The sequence below is a fragment of the Aquarana catesbeiana genome, linkage group LG04 (assembly GCF_042186555.1).
Source record: "Aquarana catesbeiana isolate 2022-GZ linkage group LG04, ASM4218655v1, whole genome shotgun sequence".
NCBI lineage: Eukaryota > Metazoa > Chordata > Amphibia > Anura > Ranidae > Aquarana > Aquarana catesbeiana.
The window spans coordinates 1,211,205-1,232,189 of record NC_133327.1 but is presented as its reverse complement, the minus strand read 5'-3'; the positions used below and the strand labels follow the sequence as shown (position 1 = coordinate 1,232,189).

At 49.0% G+C, this 20,985-nt stretch overlaps 1 protein-coding gene across 1 annotated transcript in view; it reads right to left on the bottom strand.

Annotated features, from left to right (window-relative positions):
- Positions 1 to 20,985, bottom strand: part of IFT172 (intraflagellar transport 172) — a 119,662-nt gene that overhangs the window by 92,065 nt on the left and 6,612 nt on the right. The window contains exons 3-5 of the mRNA XM_073624715.1: positions 19,276 to 19,388; positions 16,359 to 16,398; positions 4,103 to 4,168 (exon numbers count right to left, since the gene is read on the bottom strand). Coding sequence (XP_073480816.1) covers positions 4,103 to 4,168; positions 16,359 to 16,398; positions 19,276 to 19,388 — 219 coding nt within the window. The remainder of the gene's footprint in view (positions 1 to 4,102; positions 4,169 to 16,358; positions 16,399 to 19,275; positions 19,389 to 20,985) is intronic.

Below are 20,985 nucleotides of genomic sequence, written 5' to 3'. Positions count from 1 at the left end.
GACCTAAATACTCCAGTCTTCTTACTGGTGTTAGGAAAGACTTTTCTAAGTTGAGGATCCAACCCAGGTGTTCTAGATACCTGACCGTGGTCCTCAAGTTTCCATTCAAAGAGGCTACCGACCGGTCTATCAAGAGCAGGTCGTCTAGGTATGCTATGACCGCTATACCCTGAGCCCTTAATCTGGCCAGAGGAGGAGCCAAGATCTTTGTGAACACTCGAGGTGCAGTGGCTATCCCAAAGAGCAGAGCCATAAACTGGAAATGGCGCCCTCCTACCTCGAAGCGCAGAAACTTCTGATGAGCAGGAAAAATGGGCACATGCAGATATGCATCTCTGATGTCTATTGATGCCAGAAATTCTCCTCCCTGCAGGGTGGGAACTACTGTTCGAATTGATTCCATGCGGAAGGATTGAATCCTTAGGAATCGGTTCAGATCCCTTAAGTCCAAAATGGGCCTGACATCCCCATTTGGCTTTTGGACCGTAAAAAGGTTGGAATAGAAGCCCAATCCCTGGTCCTTTGCGGGAACTATCATAATGACCTCCTGCGACAAAAGTCGCTCTAACGCTAGAAGGAGCGACTGCTTCTTCTCTGGGTCTCTGGGAACATTTGATCTGAGGAACCGAGGAGAAGGGAATTCCTGAAACTCCAGCTTGTACCCTAAGGTTACCGTGGAGACTACCCATCTGTCCTGGAAGTCCTCCTGCCAGAGCTCTGAGAACTGTCGCAGTCTTCCCCCCACTCGAGTGAGCGGGGGCGCCCCCTCATGCAGAGGTCTTAGTGTTTTGCCTAGTAGGCTTCTTTCCCCAGGACTTCTTTTGTCCCTGGGGTTGACTCTTGTCTCTGGACCCCGATGGAGGCGGCCGTCGAGACTGCCTGGAGGCTGAAGCCCCCGGCGCTGGGGAAAGAGTCCGTTTGAAAGAGGGACGCTTACTCTTCTTTTTGACAGGTAAGAGAGTGCTTTTCCCACAAGAGATTCTCTTGATATAGTTATCCAAGTCCTCTCCAAACAACCTTGCACCACGAAATGGAAACCCAGCCAGTAGCTTCTTACATGGTGCTTCGGCTGACCAAATTTTCAACCATAGGATTCTACGTATATGCACCAACCCCAGTGAAAGACGGGAGGTTTGCACGATAGAATCTCTAATGGCGTCAACCACAAAGCATAAGGCCGCTGGAAGGTTAGCAAACCCCTGGGCCTGCTGTTCAGGTAATACTTTGATGACCTGCTTAACATGGTCTCTTAAGTATTGACAGACTCCAATCGCTGCTATTGCAGGATGGGCCACTGATCCTGCTAAGGAGAAAACATCCTTCAATAGGGATTCCATCCTTTTATCTACAGGATCCCTGAGCATCTGAGCATTGTCTACAGGACAAGTCAGGCTATTATTTATGGAGGAAATGGCGGCATCAATAGCTGGTATTCCCCACATTTTAATAAACTTTTCTTCCATCGGATAAAGTGTTGAAAACTTTCTCGGCGGAAAAAAACGTTTGGGTGATCCCACTCAGAATAAATAAGCTTTTCAAGTAAAGTATGAACAGGAAAAGCATGTGCTGCTTGGAAAGGTTTCAGTGACCCCAAAGCAGAAGAGGATTCTTTAGCAGTTTCAGGTATGGGCAACTTAAATGTGGAGCGGACCAATCCAGTGAGGATCTGCACTAAGACTTTCTCCTCTTGGGAAGTCGCAGAGGGTCCCTCTCCACCTGAATCCTCCGAAGAGGAATCATCCATCCCATCCCGATCCTCTGAAAGGGATTCATCTCCTTTATCCCAGAGCTCCTCTGTCTGAGGGTCTTGGGGAACAGAGGAAAGCCTAGTGCGTTTTCTTCCACTGAGTGAAGACGTAATCACGGCCATTAATCTTTCCTCTAGACCATTAATGGTTGAGGAAAAAACCTCTTGTGTAATATATACAGGGGCTGAAGTGCCAGAAGCAGGTGTAGCCCCTGACCCCGATGGCTCTCCCTGGCTAGCCGTCCCTGGCCCATCCTTAGGGGGGAAGGATGCTGCCGACAGGGGGCCCTCAGAACCTGAACGAGATCCCCTAGTGTCTCTGGTTCCTGGGGTGCTTGAACCTCTTCTACCCATAGTGCAAAGCAACAAGGTGTGAGGTATACAAATGAACACTGTCCGCTGAGCGATGTAGTCTGGCTAAAAGCCTTGCTACCCAATGCTCAGTCTGGTGTTACTTCAGTAAATGCTGCCTAGGAGAATGCCTGTGTCCCACCTTACATGCGACCGTCAGCTCTGTGTCTCTCAGAAGGCTGAGTGCACCTGTACAGAGTGCCTTTAATAGCCTGCAGCTGGCCTGAGTGGGAGTCTAAACACTCTGTGCTGACATCCCGCCCCCTCCTCTACCGCCCCCCCCCCTCGAGTTTTGAAAAAAACGAGCGCTTCCCGCACTGCCGACTCTCCTGTCATGCTCTAGAGAAAAGGCTGGGGATGGGGGGGGGGGAAGGAGGGAGACTGGTAACAAGATTTGCCTGAACGGCTATCTTCAGAGATGGTGGCCATTAGGCCACAGAGCCCGGGTGGTATAACCACTTTCTAGACCCCTGTGGCCCCTCTCTAGCCTGGGGGGGAACATTCAAATATGAGAAATCCCCCCATCCACCTTACCTGCTTGCAGCCTGCTTGATACGCTGGGACATACACAGCGATTACAACACCTGAGACAGACATTCAGCATGTGTAGGTTTGTGCTCTTGGCAGCCCCCGGTGGTCACAATAGGCATAGCATGCATTTACCTTAAAGGAGAAAAGCCACTAGAACTCAAAAATTCTGTGGAATCTCCTCTTACCTTATCCAGCCGCAGGGTGCCGTTTACACAGACCCAATCTTCACCTCTCACGGTGGGCTCCGTTTGAAAAAACCGTCAGAGACTGGGGCCCCCATCAGTAGGGGGATCCAACAGTTCTGGGACCGTAAAGCACCTCGCCAGAAATTAGGAAGTTTAAAGCCATTTTCTGATCTGCGGGGTCCAGCTCTCTAAAAAGAGAAGCATTACGGGTAAAACCTCGTTTCTTCGGACACGAGGCCCGGGTACCATTCAATTCGGCCATGAAAAGACACTTTGAATGGATCCGGTTCGCCTGGCTTGCCCCAGTATAGGATCTTAGGATATTCCCTTTGGAGCTCAGCACAGGACATCTTTACACGTCCATCACCTAAGACACTGGCGTAAAAACTGAGGTATCCCTGCAAGGGGGAGGGATTATATAGGGGGTTGAACTTCCTGATAGGGTGTGCCAGTGTCCAATCACCAGTGATACCTATATAACCCATCAGTAATTACTGTGGCTCTGTGTCCCGTGATGTTCGAGAAAGAAAGATGCGTGCATAGGAATTTAGGAATTAGTTCATATTTTTTTTAAACTATAGTGCGGCCCCCCCAACACTCTGAGGGACCGTGAACTGGCCCCCTGTCTAAAAAGTTTGAGGACCCCTGCTCTAGGGTGTCTGCTTTCAGAAAGCATATACTGTTTGGGGGTTTTATGCAATCCTCAGGCCTAAAACAATTGTTTAATTGTTTGCAAAGAAAAAAAAAGGCTCTGGCAGCAAAAGGGTTAAGTACAGCGTGAACAAATCGCAAACCTTTTCCACTCTCACTTTGTTAATCAGGCAAGCCCACTCTTTAAGCTGATCTATGAAGCCAGAGGTTGCCCTAAAAAATGTCACAAAGTCTGGTCCTCTTGGGTAGAATCTGCACAAACAGAACTATCTTCTGATGGTTAAGTTACATGTCCAGACCAAGACAATTTTGCTTTACATTGAATACTTGCATTGATTCATGGATACTATTGTGATTACGTCCCCCCTTATGTCTTCAAGATCCTCTTACAGCAGTTACAAGTATATTGAATGGACATTTTGAATTTATACTGCTCGTCATGTCCAGATGAGCATTGTTTATTTGAGTCTGTATCATCACTGTTTCTCTGTAAAGAATAAAATTACCTTTAAAAAAATTTAAAAAATGAAAAAAATAAAAGTACAGCACAAACAAGGATGTATAGCAACGACAGTGTGTCTTATTCCTGTGCGTGGAACATGCATACATAAATACGGCTCCTGAGAAGTGAACGTACCTTCCCTTCCGCCAGTCCGAAGACGATGATGTTCTCCAGAGGCCAGAGGAGGCAGGTGACCGCGCTCTGATATGGAGATATGGAGTACATAGATGAGAGCAGAAATATTAGAGAAATCATATACAACATTTATACATATATACATTTTTTTTATATTTCTACATAATTTTTTTTAAATATTATACTTTTTTTTTTTACTGTGTGTGTGTAGGCTCCTTCCAGCAGGATAATGCACCATGTCACAAAGCTCCAATCATCTCACCACTGGACAATGAGGTCACTGTACTCCAATGGTCTCCACACTCACCACATCTCATCCAATAGAGCACCTTTGGGATGTGATGGAATGGGAGATTCGCATCATGGATGTGCAGACAATAAATCTGCAGCAACTGCATGATGCTATCATGTCACTATGGACCAAAATCCATGAATGTTTCCAACACCTTGTTGAATCTATGCCACCAAGAATGAAGGCAGTTCTGAAGGCAAAAGGGGCTCCAACCCAGAACTAGCAAGGTGTACCTAATAAAGTGATGAGTGTGTGTGTAAATTAGGGTTCCACTGATACCACTTTTTTAAGACCAAGTACAAGTACCGATCCTTTTTTTTGATTACTGATGCTTTTTTTTAATGTCATGTGCCAGTGGCACTAATGTGGAGTACTGATGGGCACTGATGAGGTGTGGACTGTGTCAGTAGTTTTTTCTTTTCATTTATTTATTTTTTTTATTCTTTTTTTTTTTACAGTTAATATATTTTTTTTTACAATGCTTTCTTTTTTTTGGGGGGGGGGGTCAACAGTGTGAGTTTGTTTTTTTTATTCTATTTTATTATTTTTGCAATTTCACCTGTAAATATTTATTACAATTCTTTTCTCTTTTTTTTCCAGCCCTGTTGAGAGACAGACCCCTGACATCTCCCTTTTGAGACAGGGAAAGGGACTAAGGACACAGATTCCCCAGTTCCCTTCTCTGCAGCCTCAGCTGCACTGAAAATAAATGGAGTGGAGACAGAGGCTCTTCTTAATACATAAACTGAGACATCTTAAACACAGATTACAATGCTCAGTTATGAATGGACAGTCAGTGATCACTGACACTGACTGTGCATTCAGAAAAGGAAGGAGACAGTAAATGACAGATTTACTGGCTCCTTCCTCTGTTCACCATCCTGACAGATCTGGGATGGGGGGGAACGAAGTAGGACACAGGGACCCAGAGAGAGTGAGGTGGACCCAGGGAGCCGGAGAGAGGGAGGAGGACCCGGAGAGAGGGAGGTGGACCCGGAGAGAGGGAGGTGGACCCGGAGAGAGGGAGGTGGACCCGGAGAGAGGGAGGTGGACCCGGAGAGAGGGAGGTGGACCCGGAGAGAGGGAGGTGGACCCGGAGAGAGGGAGGTGGACCCGGAGAGAGGGAGGAGGACCCGGAGAGAGGGAGGAGGACCCGGAGAGAGGGAGGTGGACCCGGAGAGAGGGAGGTGGACCCGGAGAGAGGGAGGTGGACCCGGAAAGAGGGAGGTGGACCCGGAAAGAGGGAGGTGGACCCGGAGAGAGGGAGGAGGACCCGGAGAGAGGGAGGTGGAGCCGGATAGAGGGAGGAGGACCCGGAGAAAGGGAGAAAGACCCGGAAAGAGCGAGGTGGACCAGGAGAGAGGAAGATGGACCCAGAGAGAGGGAGGTGGACCCGGAGAGAGGGAGGTGGACCCGGAGAGAGGGAGGTGGACCCGGAGAGAGGGAGGAGGACCCGGAAAGAGGGAGGAGGACCCGGAGAGAGGGAGGAGGACCCGGAGAGAGGGAGGAGGACCCGGAGAGAGGGAGGTGGAGCCGAAGAGAGGGAGGAAGACCCAGAGGAAGGGAGAAAGACCCGGAAAGAGGGAGGTGGACCAGGAGAGAGGGAGATGGACCCGGAGAGAGGGAGGTGGACCCGGAGAGAGGGAGGTGGACCCGGAGAGAGGGAGGTGGACCCGGAGAGAGGGAGGTGGAGCCGGAGAGAGGGAGGAAGACCCGGAGAGAGGGAGGTGGACCAGGAGAGAGGGAGGAGGACCCGGAGAGAGGGAGGAGGACCCGGAGAGAGGGAGGTGGACCCGGAGAGAGGGAGGTGGACCCGGAGAGAGGGAGGTGGACCCGGAGAGAGGGAGGTGGACCCGGAAAGAGGGAGGAAGACCCGGAAAGAGGGAGGAAGACCCGGAGAAAGGGAGAAAGACCCAGAAAGAGGGAGGTGGACCAGGAGAGAGGGAGATGGACCCGGAGAGAGGGAGGAGGACCCGGAGAGAGGGAGGTGGACCCGGAGAGAGGGAGGAAGACCCGGAGAGAGGGAGGAAGACCCGGAGAGAGGGAGGAAGACCCGGAGAAAGGGAGAAAGACCCGGAAAGAGGGAGGTGGACCAGGAGAGAGGGAGAAGGACCCAGAGAGAGGGAGGTGGACCCGGAGAGAGGGAGAAAGACCCGGAAAGAGGGAGGTGGACCAGGAGAGAGGGAGATGGACCCGGAGAGAGGGAGGTGGACCCAGGGAGAGGGAGGTGGACCCGGAGAGAGGGAGGTGGACACGGAGAGAGGGAGGTGGACACGGAGAGAGGGAGGTGGACCCGGAGAGAGGGAGGTGGACCCGGAGAGAGGGAGGTGGACCCGGAGAGAGGGAGGTGGAGCTGAAGAGAGGGAGGAAGACCCAGAGGAAGGGAGAAAGACCAGGAGAGAGGGAGATGGACCCGGAGAGAGGGAGGTGGACCCGGAGAGAGGGAGGTGGACCCGGAGAGAGGGAGGTGGACCCGGAGAGAGGGAGGTGGACCCGGAGAGAGGGAGGTGGACCCGGAGAGAGGGAGGTGGACCCGGAGAGAGGGAGGTGGACCCGGAGAGAGGGAGGTGGACCCGGAGAGAGGGAGGAAGACCCGGAGAGAGGGAGGTGGACCAGGAGAGAGGGAGATGGACCCGGAGAGAGGGAGGAGGACCCGGAGAGAGGGAGGAGGACCCGGAGAGAGGGAGGTGGACCCGGAGAGAGGGAGGTGGACCCGGAGAGAGGGAGGAGGACCCGGAAAGAGGGAGGAGGACCCGGAGAGAGGGAGGAGGACCCGGAGAGAGGGAGGAGGACCCGGAGAGAGGGAGGTGGAGCCGAAGAGAGGGAGGAAGACCCAGAGGAAGGGAGAAAGACCCGGAAAGAGGGAGGTGGACCAGGAGAGAGGGAGATGGACCCGGAGAGAGGGAGGTGGACCCGGAGAGAGGGAGGTGGACCCGGAGAGAGGGAGGTGGACCCGGAGAGAGGGAGGTGGACCCGGAGAGAGGGAGGTGGACCCGGAGAGAGGGAGGTGGAGCCGGAGAGAGGGAGGTGGAGCCGGAGAGAGGGAGGTGGACCAGGAGAGAGGGAGGTGGACCAGGAGAGAGGGAGGAGGACCCGGAGAGAGGGAGGAGGACCCGGAGAGAGGGAGGTGGACCCGGAGAGAGGGAGGTGGACCCGGAGAGAGGGAGGTGGACCCGGAGAGAGGGAGGTGGACCCGGAGAGAGGGAGGAGGACCCGGAGAGAGGGAGGTGGACCCGGAGAGAGGGAGGAAGACCCGGAGAGAGGGAGGAAGACCCGGAGAGAGGGAGGAAGACCCGGAGAAAGGGAGAAAGACCCGGAAAGAGGGAGGTGGACCAGGAGAGAGGGAGAAGGACCCAGAGAGAGGGAGGTGGACCCGGAGAGAGGGAGAAAGACCCGGAAAGAGGGAGGTGGACCAGGAGAGAGGGAGATGGACCCGGAGAGAGGGAGGTGGACCCAGGGAGAGGGAGGTGGACCCGGAGAGAGGGAGGTGGACCCGGAGAGAGGGAGGTGGACACGGAGAGAGGGAGGTGGACACGGAGAGAGGGAGGTGGACCCGGAGAGAGGGAGGTGGACCCGGAGAGAGGGAGGAAGACCCGGAGAGAGGGAGGAAGACCCGGAGAGAGGGAGGAAGACCCGGAGAAAGGGAGAAAGACCCGGAAAGAGGGAGGTGGACCAGGAGAGAGGGAGAAGGACCCAGAGAGAGGGAGAAAGACCCGGAAAGAGGGAGGTGGACCAGGAGAGAGGGAGATGGACCCGGAGAGAGGGAGGTGGACCCAGGGAGAGGGAGGTGGACCCGGAGAGAGGGAGGTGGACACGGAGAGAGGGAGGTGAACACGGAGAGAGGGAGGTGGACCCGGAGAGAGGGAGGTGGACCCGGAGAGAGGGAGGTGGACCCGGAGAGAGGGAGGTGGACCCGGAGAGAGGGAGGTGGACCCGGAGAGAGGGAGGTGGAGCTGAAGAGAGGGAGGAAGACCCAGAGGAAGGGAGAAAGACCAGGAGAGAGGGAGATGGACCCGGAGAGAGGGAGGTGGACCCGGAGAGAGGGAGGTGGACCCGGAGAGAGGGAGGTGGACCCGGAGAGAGGGAGGTGGACCCGGAGAGAGGGAGGTGGACCCGGAGAGAGGGAGGTGGACCCGGAGAGAGGGAGAAAGACCCAGAAAGAGGGAGGTGGACCAGGAGAGAGGGAGATGGACCCGGAGAGAGGGAGGAGGACCCGGAGAGAGGGAGGAGGACCCGGAGAGAGGGAGGAGGACCCGGAGAGAGGGAGGTGGACCCGGAGAGAGGGAGGAAGACCCGGAGAGAGGGAGGAAGACCCGGAGAGAGGGAGGAAGACCCGGAGAGAGGGAGGAAGACCCGGAGAAAGGGAGAAAGACCCGGAAAGAGGGAGAAAGACCCGGAAAGAGGGAGAAGGACCCAGAGAGAGGGAGGTGGACCCGGAGAGAGGGAGAAAGACCCGGAAAGAGGGAGGTGGACCAGGAGAGAGGGAGATGGACCCGGAGAGAGGGAGGTGGACCCAGGGAGAGGGAGGTGGACCCGGAGAGAGGGAGGTGGACCCGGAGAGAGGGAGGTGGACCCGGAGAGAGGGAGGTGGAGCTGAAGAGAGGGAGGAAGACCCAGAGGAAGGGAGAAAGACCAGGAGAGAGGGAGATGGACCCGGAGAGAGGGAGGTGGACCCGGAGAGAGGGAGGTGGACCCGGAGAGAGGGAGGTGGAGCCGGAGAGAGGGAGGTGGAGCCGGAGAGAGGGAGGTGGACCAGGAGAGAGGGAGGTGGACCAGGAGAGAGGGAGGTGGACCAGGAGAGAGGGAGGTGGACCAGGAGAGAGGGAGGTGGACCCGGAGAGAGGGAGGTGGACCCGGAGAGAGGGAGGAGGACCCGGAGAGAGGGAGGTGGAGCCGGAGAGAGGGAGGAAGACCCGGAGAGAGAGGGAGGTGGACCAGGAGAGAGGGAGGTGGACCCGGAGAGAGGGAGGTGGACCCGGAGAGAGGGAGGTGGACCCGGAGAGAGGGAGGTGGACCCGGAGAGAGGGAGGTGGACCCGGAGAGAGGGAGAAGGACCCAGAGAGAGGGAGAAAGACCCGGAGAGAGGGAGAAAGACCCGGAAAGAGGGAGGTGGACCAGGAGAGAGGGAGATGGACCCGGAGAGAGGGAGGTGGACCCGGAGAGAGGGAGGTGGACCCGGAGAGAGGGAGGTGGACCCGGAGAGAGGGAGGTGGACCCAGGGAGAGGGAGGTGGACCCGGAGAGAGGGAGGTGGACCCGGAGAGAGGGAGGTGGACCCGGAGAGAGGGAGGTGGAGCCGGAGAGAGGGAGGAAGACCTGGAGAAAGGGAGAAAGACCCGGAGAGAGGGAGGTGGACCCAGAGAGAGGGAGAAGGACCCAGAGAGAGGGAGGTGGACTCGGAGAGAGGGAGGAAGACCCGGAGAGAGAGGGAGGAAGACCCGGAGGAGGATACAGGGGACAGTCTGGTGTGATCGGTGTGGGCAGTTAAAAGTACCGATCTCCCTGTATAACTTTCAATAAAGCATCTGACAGCTGCGGGAAGGAGAGGAGGAGAAGCGGCTGCCAGAAAAGCTATGAAGTTCAATGCTTCCCAGCTTGCGTCGAATTGTTTCCGAGCATGCGTAGGAATTTGGCGCGTCGAAATTTGTACAGACGATTTTGTACAGACGCATTTTTGGATAGGAACTTTTCCCGACCAAAAAATAGGGAACATGCTCTCAAACTTTTGCTGGCTGGAATTCCGCCAGCAATAGACCGATGGAGCATACACACAGTCGTATTTTCCGATAAAAAGCTCTCATCTGAGTTTTGCTGGTGGTTTTCCGATCGTGTGTACTCGGCATTACAGGTTTTCTTCGAAGATTGCCCTGTATTTTCCGCCACACACAGCTTTTTGCCTTTAGGCCAAAAAGTTCAATTTTGGTCTCATCTGATTAGAACACCTTCTTCCACATGTTTGCTGTGTCCCTCACATGCCTTTCTTTCAACAATGGCTTTCTTCTTGCCACTCTTCCATAAAGGCCAGATTTGTGGAGTGCACAACTAATAGTTGTCCTGTGGACAGATTCTCCCACCTGAGCTGTGGATCTCTGCAGCTCCTCCAGAGTTACCATGGACCTCTTGGCTGCTTCTCTGATTAATGCTCTCCTTGCCTGGCCGGTCAGTTTAGGTGGACGGCCATGTCTTGGTAGGTTTGCAATTGTACCATATTCTTTCCATTTTTGGATGATTGATTGAACAGTGCTCTGTGAGATGATCAAAGCTTGGGATGTTTTTTATAACCTAACCCTGCTTTATACTTCTCCACCACTTTATCGCTGACCTCTCTGGTGTGTTCCTTGGCCTTCATCATGCTGTTTGTTCACTAAGGTTCTCTAACAAACCTCTGAGGGCTTTACAGAACAGCTGTATTTATACTGAGATTAAATTACACACAGGTGAATTAGGTGACTTCTGAAGGCAATTGGTTCCACTAGATTTTAGTTAGGGGTATCAGAGTAAAGGGGGCTGAATACGCATGCACGTCACACTTTTCAGGTATTTATTTGTAAAAAAAAAAATTGAAAAAAGATTTATTTCAGGAGATATTAAAAGCATGTACAGAAAACCTGTTAGATTCTGCAAAAGACTTGAGACTGGGGCGTAGGTTCACCTTCCAGGAGGACAACGATCCTAAACATGCAGCCAGAGTTACAATGGAATGGTTTAGATCAAAGCATATTCATGTGTTAGAATGGCCCAGTCAAAGTCCAGACCTAAATACAATTGAGAATCTGTGGCAAGACTTGAAAATCGCTGTTCACAGATGCTCTCCATCCAATCTGACAGAGCTTGAGCTATTTTGCAAAGAAGAATGGGCAAAAATGTCACTCTGTAGATGTGCAAAGCTGGTAGAGACATCCCCAAAAAAGACTTGCAGCTATAATTGCAGTGAAAGGTGTTTCTATACAAAGTATTGACTCCGGGGGGCTGAATACAAATGTACCCCACACTTTTCAGATATTTATTTGTAAAAAAAATTTGAAAACCATTTATCATTTTCCTTCCACTTCACAATTATGTGCCACTTTGTGTTGGTCTATCACATAAAATCCCAATAAAATACATTTACGTTTTTGGTTGTAACATGACAAAATGTGGAAAATTTCAAGGGGTGTGAATACTTTTTCAAGGAACTGTGTGTGTGTGTGTGTGTATATATATATATATATATATATATATATATATATATATATATATATATATATCTATCTATATCTACATATATATATATATATATATATATATATATATATATATATATATATAGATATATATATATATATCTATATATATATATATATATATATATATATATATATATATCTATCTATCTATCTATCTATCTGTATCTACATAGATAGATAGATAGATAGATAGATAGATAGATAGATCTCTATATAGATCTATCTATATAGAGATATATATATATATATATAGATATATAATCTATATATACCGTATATATATATATATATATATATATATATATATATATATATATATATCTATAGATATGTATTTATATATATAAAGAGAGAGAGAGAGAGAGAGAGAGAGAGAGAGAGAGAGAGAGAGAGAGAGAGAGAGAGAGAGAGAGAGAGAGAGAGAGAGAGAGATGAGAGAAGAAAGGAAGACTACATAAATGGTACAGAAGAGTAGGGCTGCAACTAACGATTATTTTCATAATCGATTAGTTGGCCAATTATTGTTTCGATTAATCGGTTAATAACCTTTAAAAAAAAGTGTGGTGTATAATTTAGTTAATATGTAAAGTTTAAAAAAAAAGGCAATTTATTCTTAAATATCTCTATGCAGTGGTAAATATAAACAACCAACTATATGGTTAGGGAGCAAAATATTGAATCCACTCTGAGAATAACAGACAGAAGAGATATACTGTATATACACTATTAGAGGAGAAATACTGTTTTTTGGCCAATTTGTTGTTGGGCAGATTAAAAAATACAAATTGCTGCAAAAACGCATTACATGCTTTTCTGCAGCTTCTCCATTGATGTATATTGAAACTAAAAAGCACCGTTTTGCGTTAAAAAAAAAAAAAAGTCCTTGACCCTTTCCAAATACGCATTGGCTGAAAAAAAGCATAGATGTGAACGTGTCCCATAGGAAACCATGTAATTGAACTGTAGTGTTTCTGCAAAAAGCACCAAAAAACACATAGATGTGAACCAGGCCTAAGACGTTTAGTAACATAATGGGGTTAAAAGAAACTAAAATGAGCCCTTTATAGTACAAAAAAAAGCAAATAATCGCTACTGTAAGGGGTTCATTTTTTTACTGTAGAACAGTGAAATTAATATTTACAGTAGCGATTATTTGCTCTTTTTGTACTATAAAAGGCTCGTTTTATTTTTTTAACCCCATTATGTTGCTGGCCGATTAATCGATTATGAAAATAATAATCGATTAATTTCATAATCGATTAGTTGTCGATTAATTGATTAGTTGTTTCAGCCCTACAGAAGAGTGTCAGTACATCTGGAATACACAGTACAGACCCCTCTGACTCCGGCATTCTCTATAAATATATATGATAAGTGCACCACATACTGAGAAAGCTCTCACGACAACATTGTATTCAAATTTTTTTCTAAAAGCATTTGTAGTATGTGGTGTTCTTATTCTCTATATTTATAATGATTATACTAGCAGGTTGGTACACTGTGGAGGAGTTTGCACCCGCTAATAGCCTGTTATTGTTGGTTGTACAATAGTGCAGATAATAGCGATATGCAGACCTTTATTGCTAATTTGCCTAAAGCACCAAAGGGAACTGGGGGAACTGCTGCATCTGATATACTAAGAATAGATAGACTACTTTTATGTACCCGAGAGAGGCTGAATGTGTCCTAGATAGGAACACACGTCTCCAACTGATAAATGAATTGGTCACAGTGATGTGAAGAACAGATTGTCAATATAAAATATGGAGGAAATGGTCACAGCAGGTTTATAAGTGGGTAACGATGTTCTATATATTATGACTAAACTGAGGAGACCTCCAGGTCATTTATTTATGCCCCCCCCTCACTGTTCCCATAGACTGGAATAGGATAACACCCCAGTGAGCAGCTCCCATGTGCTTTCACATTCTATGTCCCTTACTGTGAATGGTAATGGATATAGTACCTTCATTTCAGATTTGGACATCTCACCCCTTCCTCTTCTTTCCAACCTTGCAGCATTTCTAAGCCGGGGGACCCACACTAGCACAGCTGGGTTCTGGGAACCCCCCCCCAGTGGGGTGGCTGGTTGATACCCTAGCTCAGTAATGGCGAACCTTGGCACGCCAGATGTTTTGGAACTACATTTCCCATGATGCTCAACTACACTGCAAAGTGCATGAGCATCATGGGAAATGTGGTTCCAAAACATCTGGGGTGCCAAGGTTCACCATCACTGCCCTAGCTGGAGGCCCATCCTAAGTCGTCCCCCAACCTTTCTTTACACCAGTGGTTTCCAACCTTACTGGGAGCAGGGCCCCCCGTAAATTCTTCCAAAACCTTCCATGCACAAACAGTAAAAATAAAAATAAATATATATTATATATGTATTTGCATAATACAAAGTGTGCAAATACAAAATATGTATGGGAATTCTGTAAGGCTCTGAATGGGGCTGGATGTCACTGTGGGGGATGGGGGCTCTGGAGGGGGTCAGAGGACTCTGCAGAAGAGTTGGTGGCCTTGTAAAGGATGAGATTTCTGGAGGAAGCTAGGGGAAACTGTGGGGATCGTGTCTCTGGAGTGGGTGGGGGGGGGGTCTATCTAGTAGGTTGGGCTTTCAGGGGGGCTGGGGGCACTGTGGCCCTTAATGGGATGTTGGGTGGCACTATGAGAACCAGAGGGCACTGTGGCAGGTTAGGGGATCTGCAGCTGGCTTGAGGTCTGGAAGGAGGGAGGCCGTGGCCTGGTTGTTGACCACAGTCCTGTGGTTGAGAACCCCTGCACTACACCGATCATCCCTACTTCTCATCCCTTGCCCTGTATTTCCTCCCCAACTTCCCAATATTCCTCTCTTCCTATCCTCCGTTCACTCTCTCCTTCTCTGACATGATCTACTTATACCTTGTGATGGCGAACCTTGGCACCCCAGATTTGGAACTGCTGCATCTGATATACTAAGAATAGATAGACTACTTTTATGTACCCGAGAGAGGCTGAATGTGTCCTAGATAGGAACACACGTCTCCAACTGATGAATGAAATGGCCACAGTGATGTGAAGAACAGATTGTCAATATGAAATATGGAGAAAATGGTCACAGCAGGTTTATAAGTGGGTAACGATGTTCTATATATTATGACTAAACTGAGGAGACCCCCGGGTCATTTATTTATGCCCCCCCCCCCCCCCCCCCCCCCCCACCTCCTGACTGTTCCCATAGACTGGAATAAGATAACACCCCAGTGAGCAGCTCCCGTGTGCTTTCACATTCAAATTTGGAACTACAATTCCCATGACGCTCAAATACACTGCAGAGTGCATGAGCATCATGGGAAATGTAGTTCCAAAACATCTGGGGTGCCAAGGTTCGCCATCACTGCTCTATACTCTTCCCTCAGGTTTTGGGTCTTGGCACTGCCCAGGATCTACTTTTGCCTCTAACAAGTAACAAACATCCCCATTTGGGTCACTCTTCCCTAATTTCTATTTGGAACCCCCAGGCGCAACAGTTACAGCCAACCGGCAGACCCACAGTGTGACCCCCTCTATGGGCCTGCATCCCATAAGGACGGTGACTCCCAGCATCAGTCTTCATGTACCTCCAACAGGCCACTTTTTTAAGAAATTCCCTAAGACAAAATAGGCGTCATAAACACAGAGCCATTGACATTGATTTCCTGGATATGCAGAGGATGAAGGAAATCCCTGTTGAGGGTACTTGAGGACTGATGTAGGGAACCATTGTCCTCGAAGATTGTTCTGCCTCCCGGTCTTTTCTTTATGTTTTTTTCTCGTAACATTGCTGATGCAGCTTTTCTGTATTATACTGTTGCTGTTTGGATGTAAAAATGGCTTGGTCTAAGGCTCCCCCCACCCCCGGCACTGTGACAACCATCCCACGATAAAGGGGGACCCTTTCCTCTCCAGTATAAGGGAGTTCCTTTATATACAGCCCCCCAATATATACTCCAGGTGACAACATGGCCTGGTCTAAGGCTCCCTTTACCTCCAGCCATGTCACAACCATCCCACCTGGGAGGAGGACCCTTTTCTCTCCAGTATAAGGGTGGTCCTTTATAAACTGCCCCCAATATGTACTAGAGGTGACAACAAGGCCTAATCTAAGGCTCCCTCCACCTCTGGCAATGTGAGAACCATCCCACCTGGAAGGGGGACCCTTTCCTCTTGGATATATGAGGGGTTCTTTATAAACAGCCCTCGACATGTACTACAGGTGACAATAAGTCCTGGTGTAAGACTCCTTCTCACCTCCGGTATTGTAACAACCAACCCACCACGAAGGGGGACCCTTTCATCTCCAGTATAAGGGGAGGTACTTGAGGTGCCTGCAAGGCCTTCTCTATCGTGATCTCCACCTTTAGTACTGTGACAACCATCCCTCCTGGAAGGAGGACCCTTTCCTCTACTGCAGGGATCCTCAAACTACGGCCCTCCAGCTGTTGCAGAACTACACTTCCCATGAGGCATTGTAAAACTATGACATTCACAGACATGACTAGGCATGATGGGAACTGAAGTTCATGAACAACTGGAGGGCCGTAGTTTGAAGACCCCTGCTCTACAGTATGAGGGGTTCTTTAAAAACAGCCCCCGATGTACTAGTGGTAAATGGTCTAACGCTCTCTCCCACCTCCAGCACTGTGACAACCATCCTACCCTTTACCTTCCGGTATATAGGATGGGGGTGTCAGTTTATGGGAAAAGTGTATACTTACCGTCTGAATGAATTTATTGCAGATTACTTTTTTATCTCCCCTACAAAACAAGAGACGAGAAAGAGTATATTACTTGCATGCGGAAATGAAGATTGATCAGAGTGTCATGGTGACTGGAAAATGTCCACTGGACCCTTATTAATAAAAGCAGAACCACCGGTAAGAGGGAACAGGCAGTACTCCTGTACCGGACCCCAACAAGTCACCAGGGGGAGCCCTTCTATTTGCTCGCCACCAAGTGCAACATGACCAACTGTCATATGACCTCTCCTGTTTGAATGATGGTGGTGGTGTGCACAGGGGCGGATCCGGGGGGGGGGGGCAATCGGCCCAGAAAATATCACTGACTGCAGTCCCGACTCCCCAGTCTCTCTCTCTCAGTATCATCACCAGCTGATCAGCGGCGCCAAGAGAGATAGACTCTGTGCTGTTGTAATAGTTAAGCTGCCGCGCTGGACCAGGAGGAGGTGGGTGGAGCCATGCTGCTGGCTTGGCCTCTGTGTTCCCTGCACTGGTTGCTAGCGCCTGGGCCGCCTGGCGTCTAGCAACCAGTGACGTCAGGGAGTCACATCAGAGCTGCCGCTGCTGATGATCTGAGCGAGAGAGAGCCCCAGCATTCAGAGCAGAGCCTTCTTCTGACTCCGCCCCTGAGTGAGAGTGTTGGCTCCACCCTCCTCGGCTCCTCCTCCCTCCATCTTCTCCACACTGCAGGCCTCTGCCCCTGAGTGAGTGTTGGCTCCACCCACCTCCTCCCTCCATCTTCTCCACACTGCAGTGCAGAGCGGCGTGAACCCAGGAAGAAGCAATCATCTAATGCTGCCTGCGGACAGACTAGTGCAATTACCGGATCCTGCTCATCTCATTGCTCCTGCGACCTGCATGGGAGCCCCCCCCCCCCCCACCAGAGCACCAAAAAAGTGAGTAAAAGAATAGAATAAATGAATGTGTCAAATCGCAAAATAGAGGTTTGCCATAACTGTCATTACCTATGAAAAAAAAAATGCCCTTAAAACTTGTTCAATGTTAACCCTTCAGCTACAGAAAGTTTTACCCCCCCCCCCCCCAGCCCCCCTTCATAAACAGGCCATATTTTGCGATACTGCGCTGCTTTACTTTAACTGACCGACACTTGCACGGTCGTGTGACGCTGTACCCAACTAAAATAAATGTATTTTTTTCCCCAAAAATAGAGCTTTCTTTTGGTGGTATTTGATCATCTCTGCCGTTTTATTTTTTTGTTATATAAACAAAAATAGACTGACAATTTTGGAAAAAAAAGCAATATTTTTTACTTTTTGCTATAAATAAAATGTCTTCATCATGAGTTTAGGCCAATATGTATTCCGCTACATATTTTTGGTAACCCCCCCCCCCCCCCCCAATAAGCTGTATTGATTGGTCTGCACAAGCTTTATAGTGTCTACAATTTAGGGGATATATTTACGGCATTTTTATTTATTAATTTTTTATTAAGTAATTGCGGTGATCAGTGATTTTTAGCGAGACTGGAACATTCCAGCGGACAGATCGGACACCTGTCACTTTTTTGGGGACCAGTGACAGTAATCAGTGCTAAAAATGCACCATCACTGTACTAATGACACTGGCTGGGAAAGGGTTAACATCAGGGGCGAGCAAAGGGTTAAGTGTGTCCCTAGGGGGTGCTTGCCAACTGTGTAGGGGGGTGGATTCACTACTAGATGAACAGAGTGATCCGTGTTCCTGGTTAGCAGGAACACAAGATCGCTCTGTTCATCTCTGACAGAACGGCGGTCTGCCTTGTTTACATCGCCAGACCGCTGTTCTATCTCTGTGGGGAGCGATCGCGGGTGGCCGGCGGACATCGCTACCGCCAGACCCGCTGATTGGCTCCCCCTCTGGCCAATCAGCGCGTGCGACTTCCTTGGCTATTGCACGAAACGGCGTACAGGTACGTCGTTTTGCACAATAGAGGCGACCGGCTGCAGTATATGTACTGCAGCTGGTCAGCAAGTGGTTAATCCAGTATATTAATTTAAATGCGGAGCTGCAGAAGAGCAAACAGCGCTTTAATCGGGCCACATGAATTTATTTTTAACTACCTCAATACCGGGCACTTTCACCCCCTTCCTGCCAGGCCATTTTCAGCTTTCAGCGCTGTCACAGTTTGAATGACTATTGCGCGGTCATGCAACACTGTACCCATGTGAAATTCTTAGCGTTTTCTTCACACAAATAGAGTTTTATTTTAGTGGTATTTAATCACTTCTGGGTTTTTTATATTTTCCAAAAAAAAAAAAAGACTGAAGATTTTGAGCACTGATGAGGTGGCACTGATGAGGAGGCACAAATATGCTGCACTTATGGGCACTGATAGGTGGCACTGATAAGCAGAACTGGTGGGCACTGATGGGAGGCACAGATAGGCAGCACTGATAGGCGGCACTGATGGGCAGCAGTGATGGACACTGATGGGCAGCAGTGATAGCCAGGACTGACTGGCATCACTAATAGGCACTGATTGGGGGTGGGAGGAACAAAAGAGGGGTGGGGATAAGAGAGGTGAGGAAGAGAGGGGTGGGGATGGGGGAGGAACAGTGAGGGTGGGAATAGGGGGGGAGAAGACGAGAGGGGTGGTGATAGGGGGGATAGAAGACGAGAGGGGTGGTGATAGGGGGGGAGAAGACGAGAGGGGTGGGGATGGGGGGGGGGGGTGGAGTGGGAAGAGGAAGGGAGGGGTGAGGAGAGGAGTGAAGATGGAGAGAGGGAGGAAAAAGGGTGAGACGGGGCGGGGATAGGAAAGGAGAGGGGCGGAGAGGTGTGAATAAAGAAGAGGGGAGGCACAGAGAAGGTAAGAGATAGGGTCAGAGGGGATTTCCCCAGTAGAGGAGGAAGGGAAGGTGATGGGGACTGAATGATATGGACATGGGTCACTCACCAGTCCTCACCGATCTTGTACACATAGACAATGTTGTCTGTCTGTCCAATGGCAATCTTGGTGGAGTCGGGGGAAAATGCCATGCCTTTCACCAAATAGCTCTTCTTTCCGTACTACAGACCAATTAGAAAAGAGATGGAAATGAGCTCAGAGGAGGAACACCCATACAATGACTATTACAAGAAATAAGGATGATTTCCGGTACTGGACCTCCCAGGTGACATACAGTGGACATGGCGGAAATGGTCATAAATGTAGACCAGACAGAGTGCTATGTTACCTATACACAGTTGTGCTTATACGTTTACATACCCTGGCAGAATTTATTACTTCTTTGCCATTTTTCAGAGAATGTGAATGATAACACAAAAACATTTCTTTCACTCATAAATAGGAAATGGTTCTGGACTGCCGCATTCTGAAGTAATTGCCTTTTTTTTCAAAAATCAAAAGTACATGCCACAGCAGACAAAAAGAGCTGACGCGTTGCGCACTAACAGTAGTGCTTACTCATAGCCATTTGCCATTTTTCAGAGAATATGAATGATAACACAAAACATTTCTTTCACTCATGGTTAGCGTTTGGCTGAAGCCATTTATTATCAATCAACTGTGTTTACTCTTTTTAAATCATAAACAGAAACTACCCAAATGACCCTGATCAAAAGTTTACATACCCTGGTGATTTCGGCCTGATAACATGCACACAAGTTGACACAAAGGGGTTTGAATGGCTATTAAAGGTAACCATCCTCACCTGTGATCTGTCTGCTTGTAATTAGTGTGTGTTTGTATAAAAGGTCAATGAGTTTCTGGACTCCTGACAGACCCTTGCATCATTCATCCAATGCTGCACTGATGTTTCTGGATTCTGAGTCATGGGGAAAGCAAAGGAATTGTCAAATGATCTTCGGGAAAAGGTAGTTGAACTGTATAAAACAGGAAAGCGATATAAAAAGATATCCAAGGAATTGAGAATGCCAATCAGCAGTGTTCAAACTCTGGAAAGTGGAAAATGAGGGGTTCTGTTGAAAGAAAACCACGGTCAGGTAGACCAACTAAAATTTCAGCCACAACTGCCAGGAAAATTGTTCGGGATGCATAGAAAAACCCACAAATAACTTCAGGTGAAATACAGGACTCTCTGAAAACATGTGGTGTGGCTGTTTCAAGAAGCACAATAGGGCCTCATGCACACTGCTGCTGGTAAACGGACATTTAGGAGCAGTTGGGCATTTTTTTTCAACTGCTCCTAATCTCTCCTCTATGTTATCTTATCAGTACATGTACACAGGATCATTTATAGTCATTTATAGGCAGTTTAGTTTAGAGGCTTTTTTTGGAAAGCAAAAAAAAAAATGGGTTCAGAAGCTGAGTTTAGAGGCAATTCAAGCGCCAAGCGCTTCTAAATGCGGTAACTTTCGCTTAGCCGCATTTTGTTTACAGGCGTTTTTCATTTTTGGCTATTTAAAATAAAAAATAAAAAAATATGTATATATTTTTTTGAACGCTTCTAAAAACGCAAATGCGGCAAAACGCCGCTGAATGCGGCATGTAAACGCGGCAAAGCGGACGTTTTAAGCGTGGGTTACTATCTGTCAAGTTACATCGTTCAGGAGAGGTTGTAAAAACGTCCCGTGTACATGAAGCCTAAGGAGGCACTTGAAGAAAGATGGGCTGCATGATCGAGTCGCCAGAAGAAAGCCATTA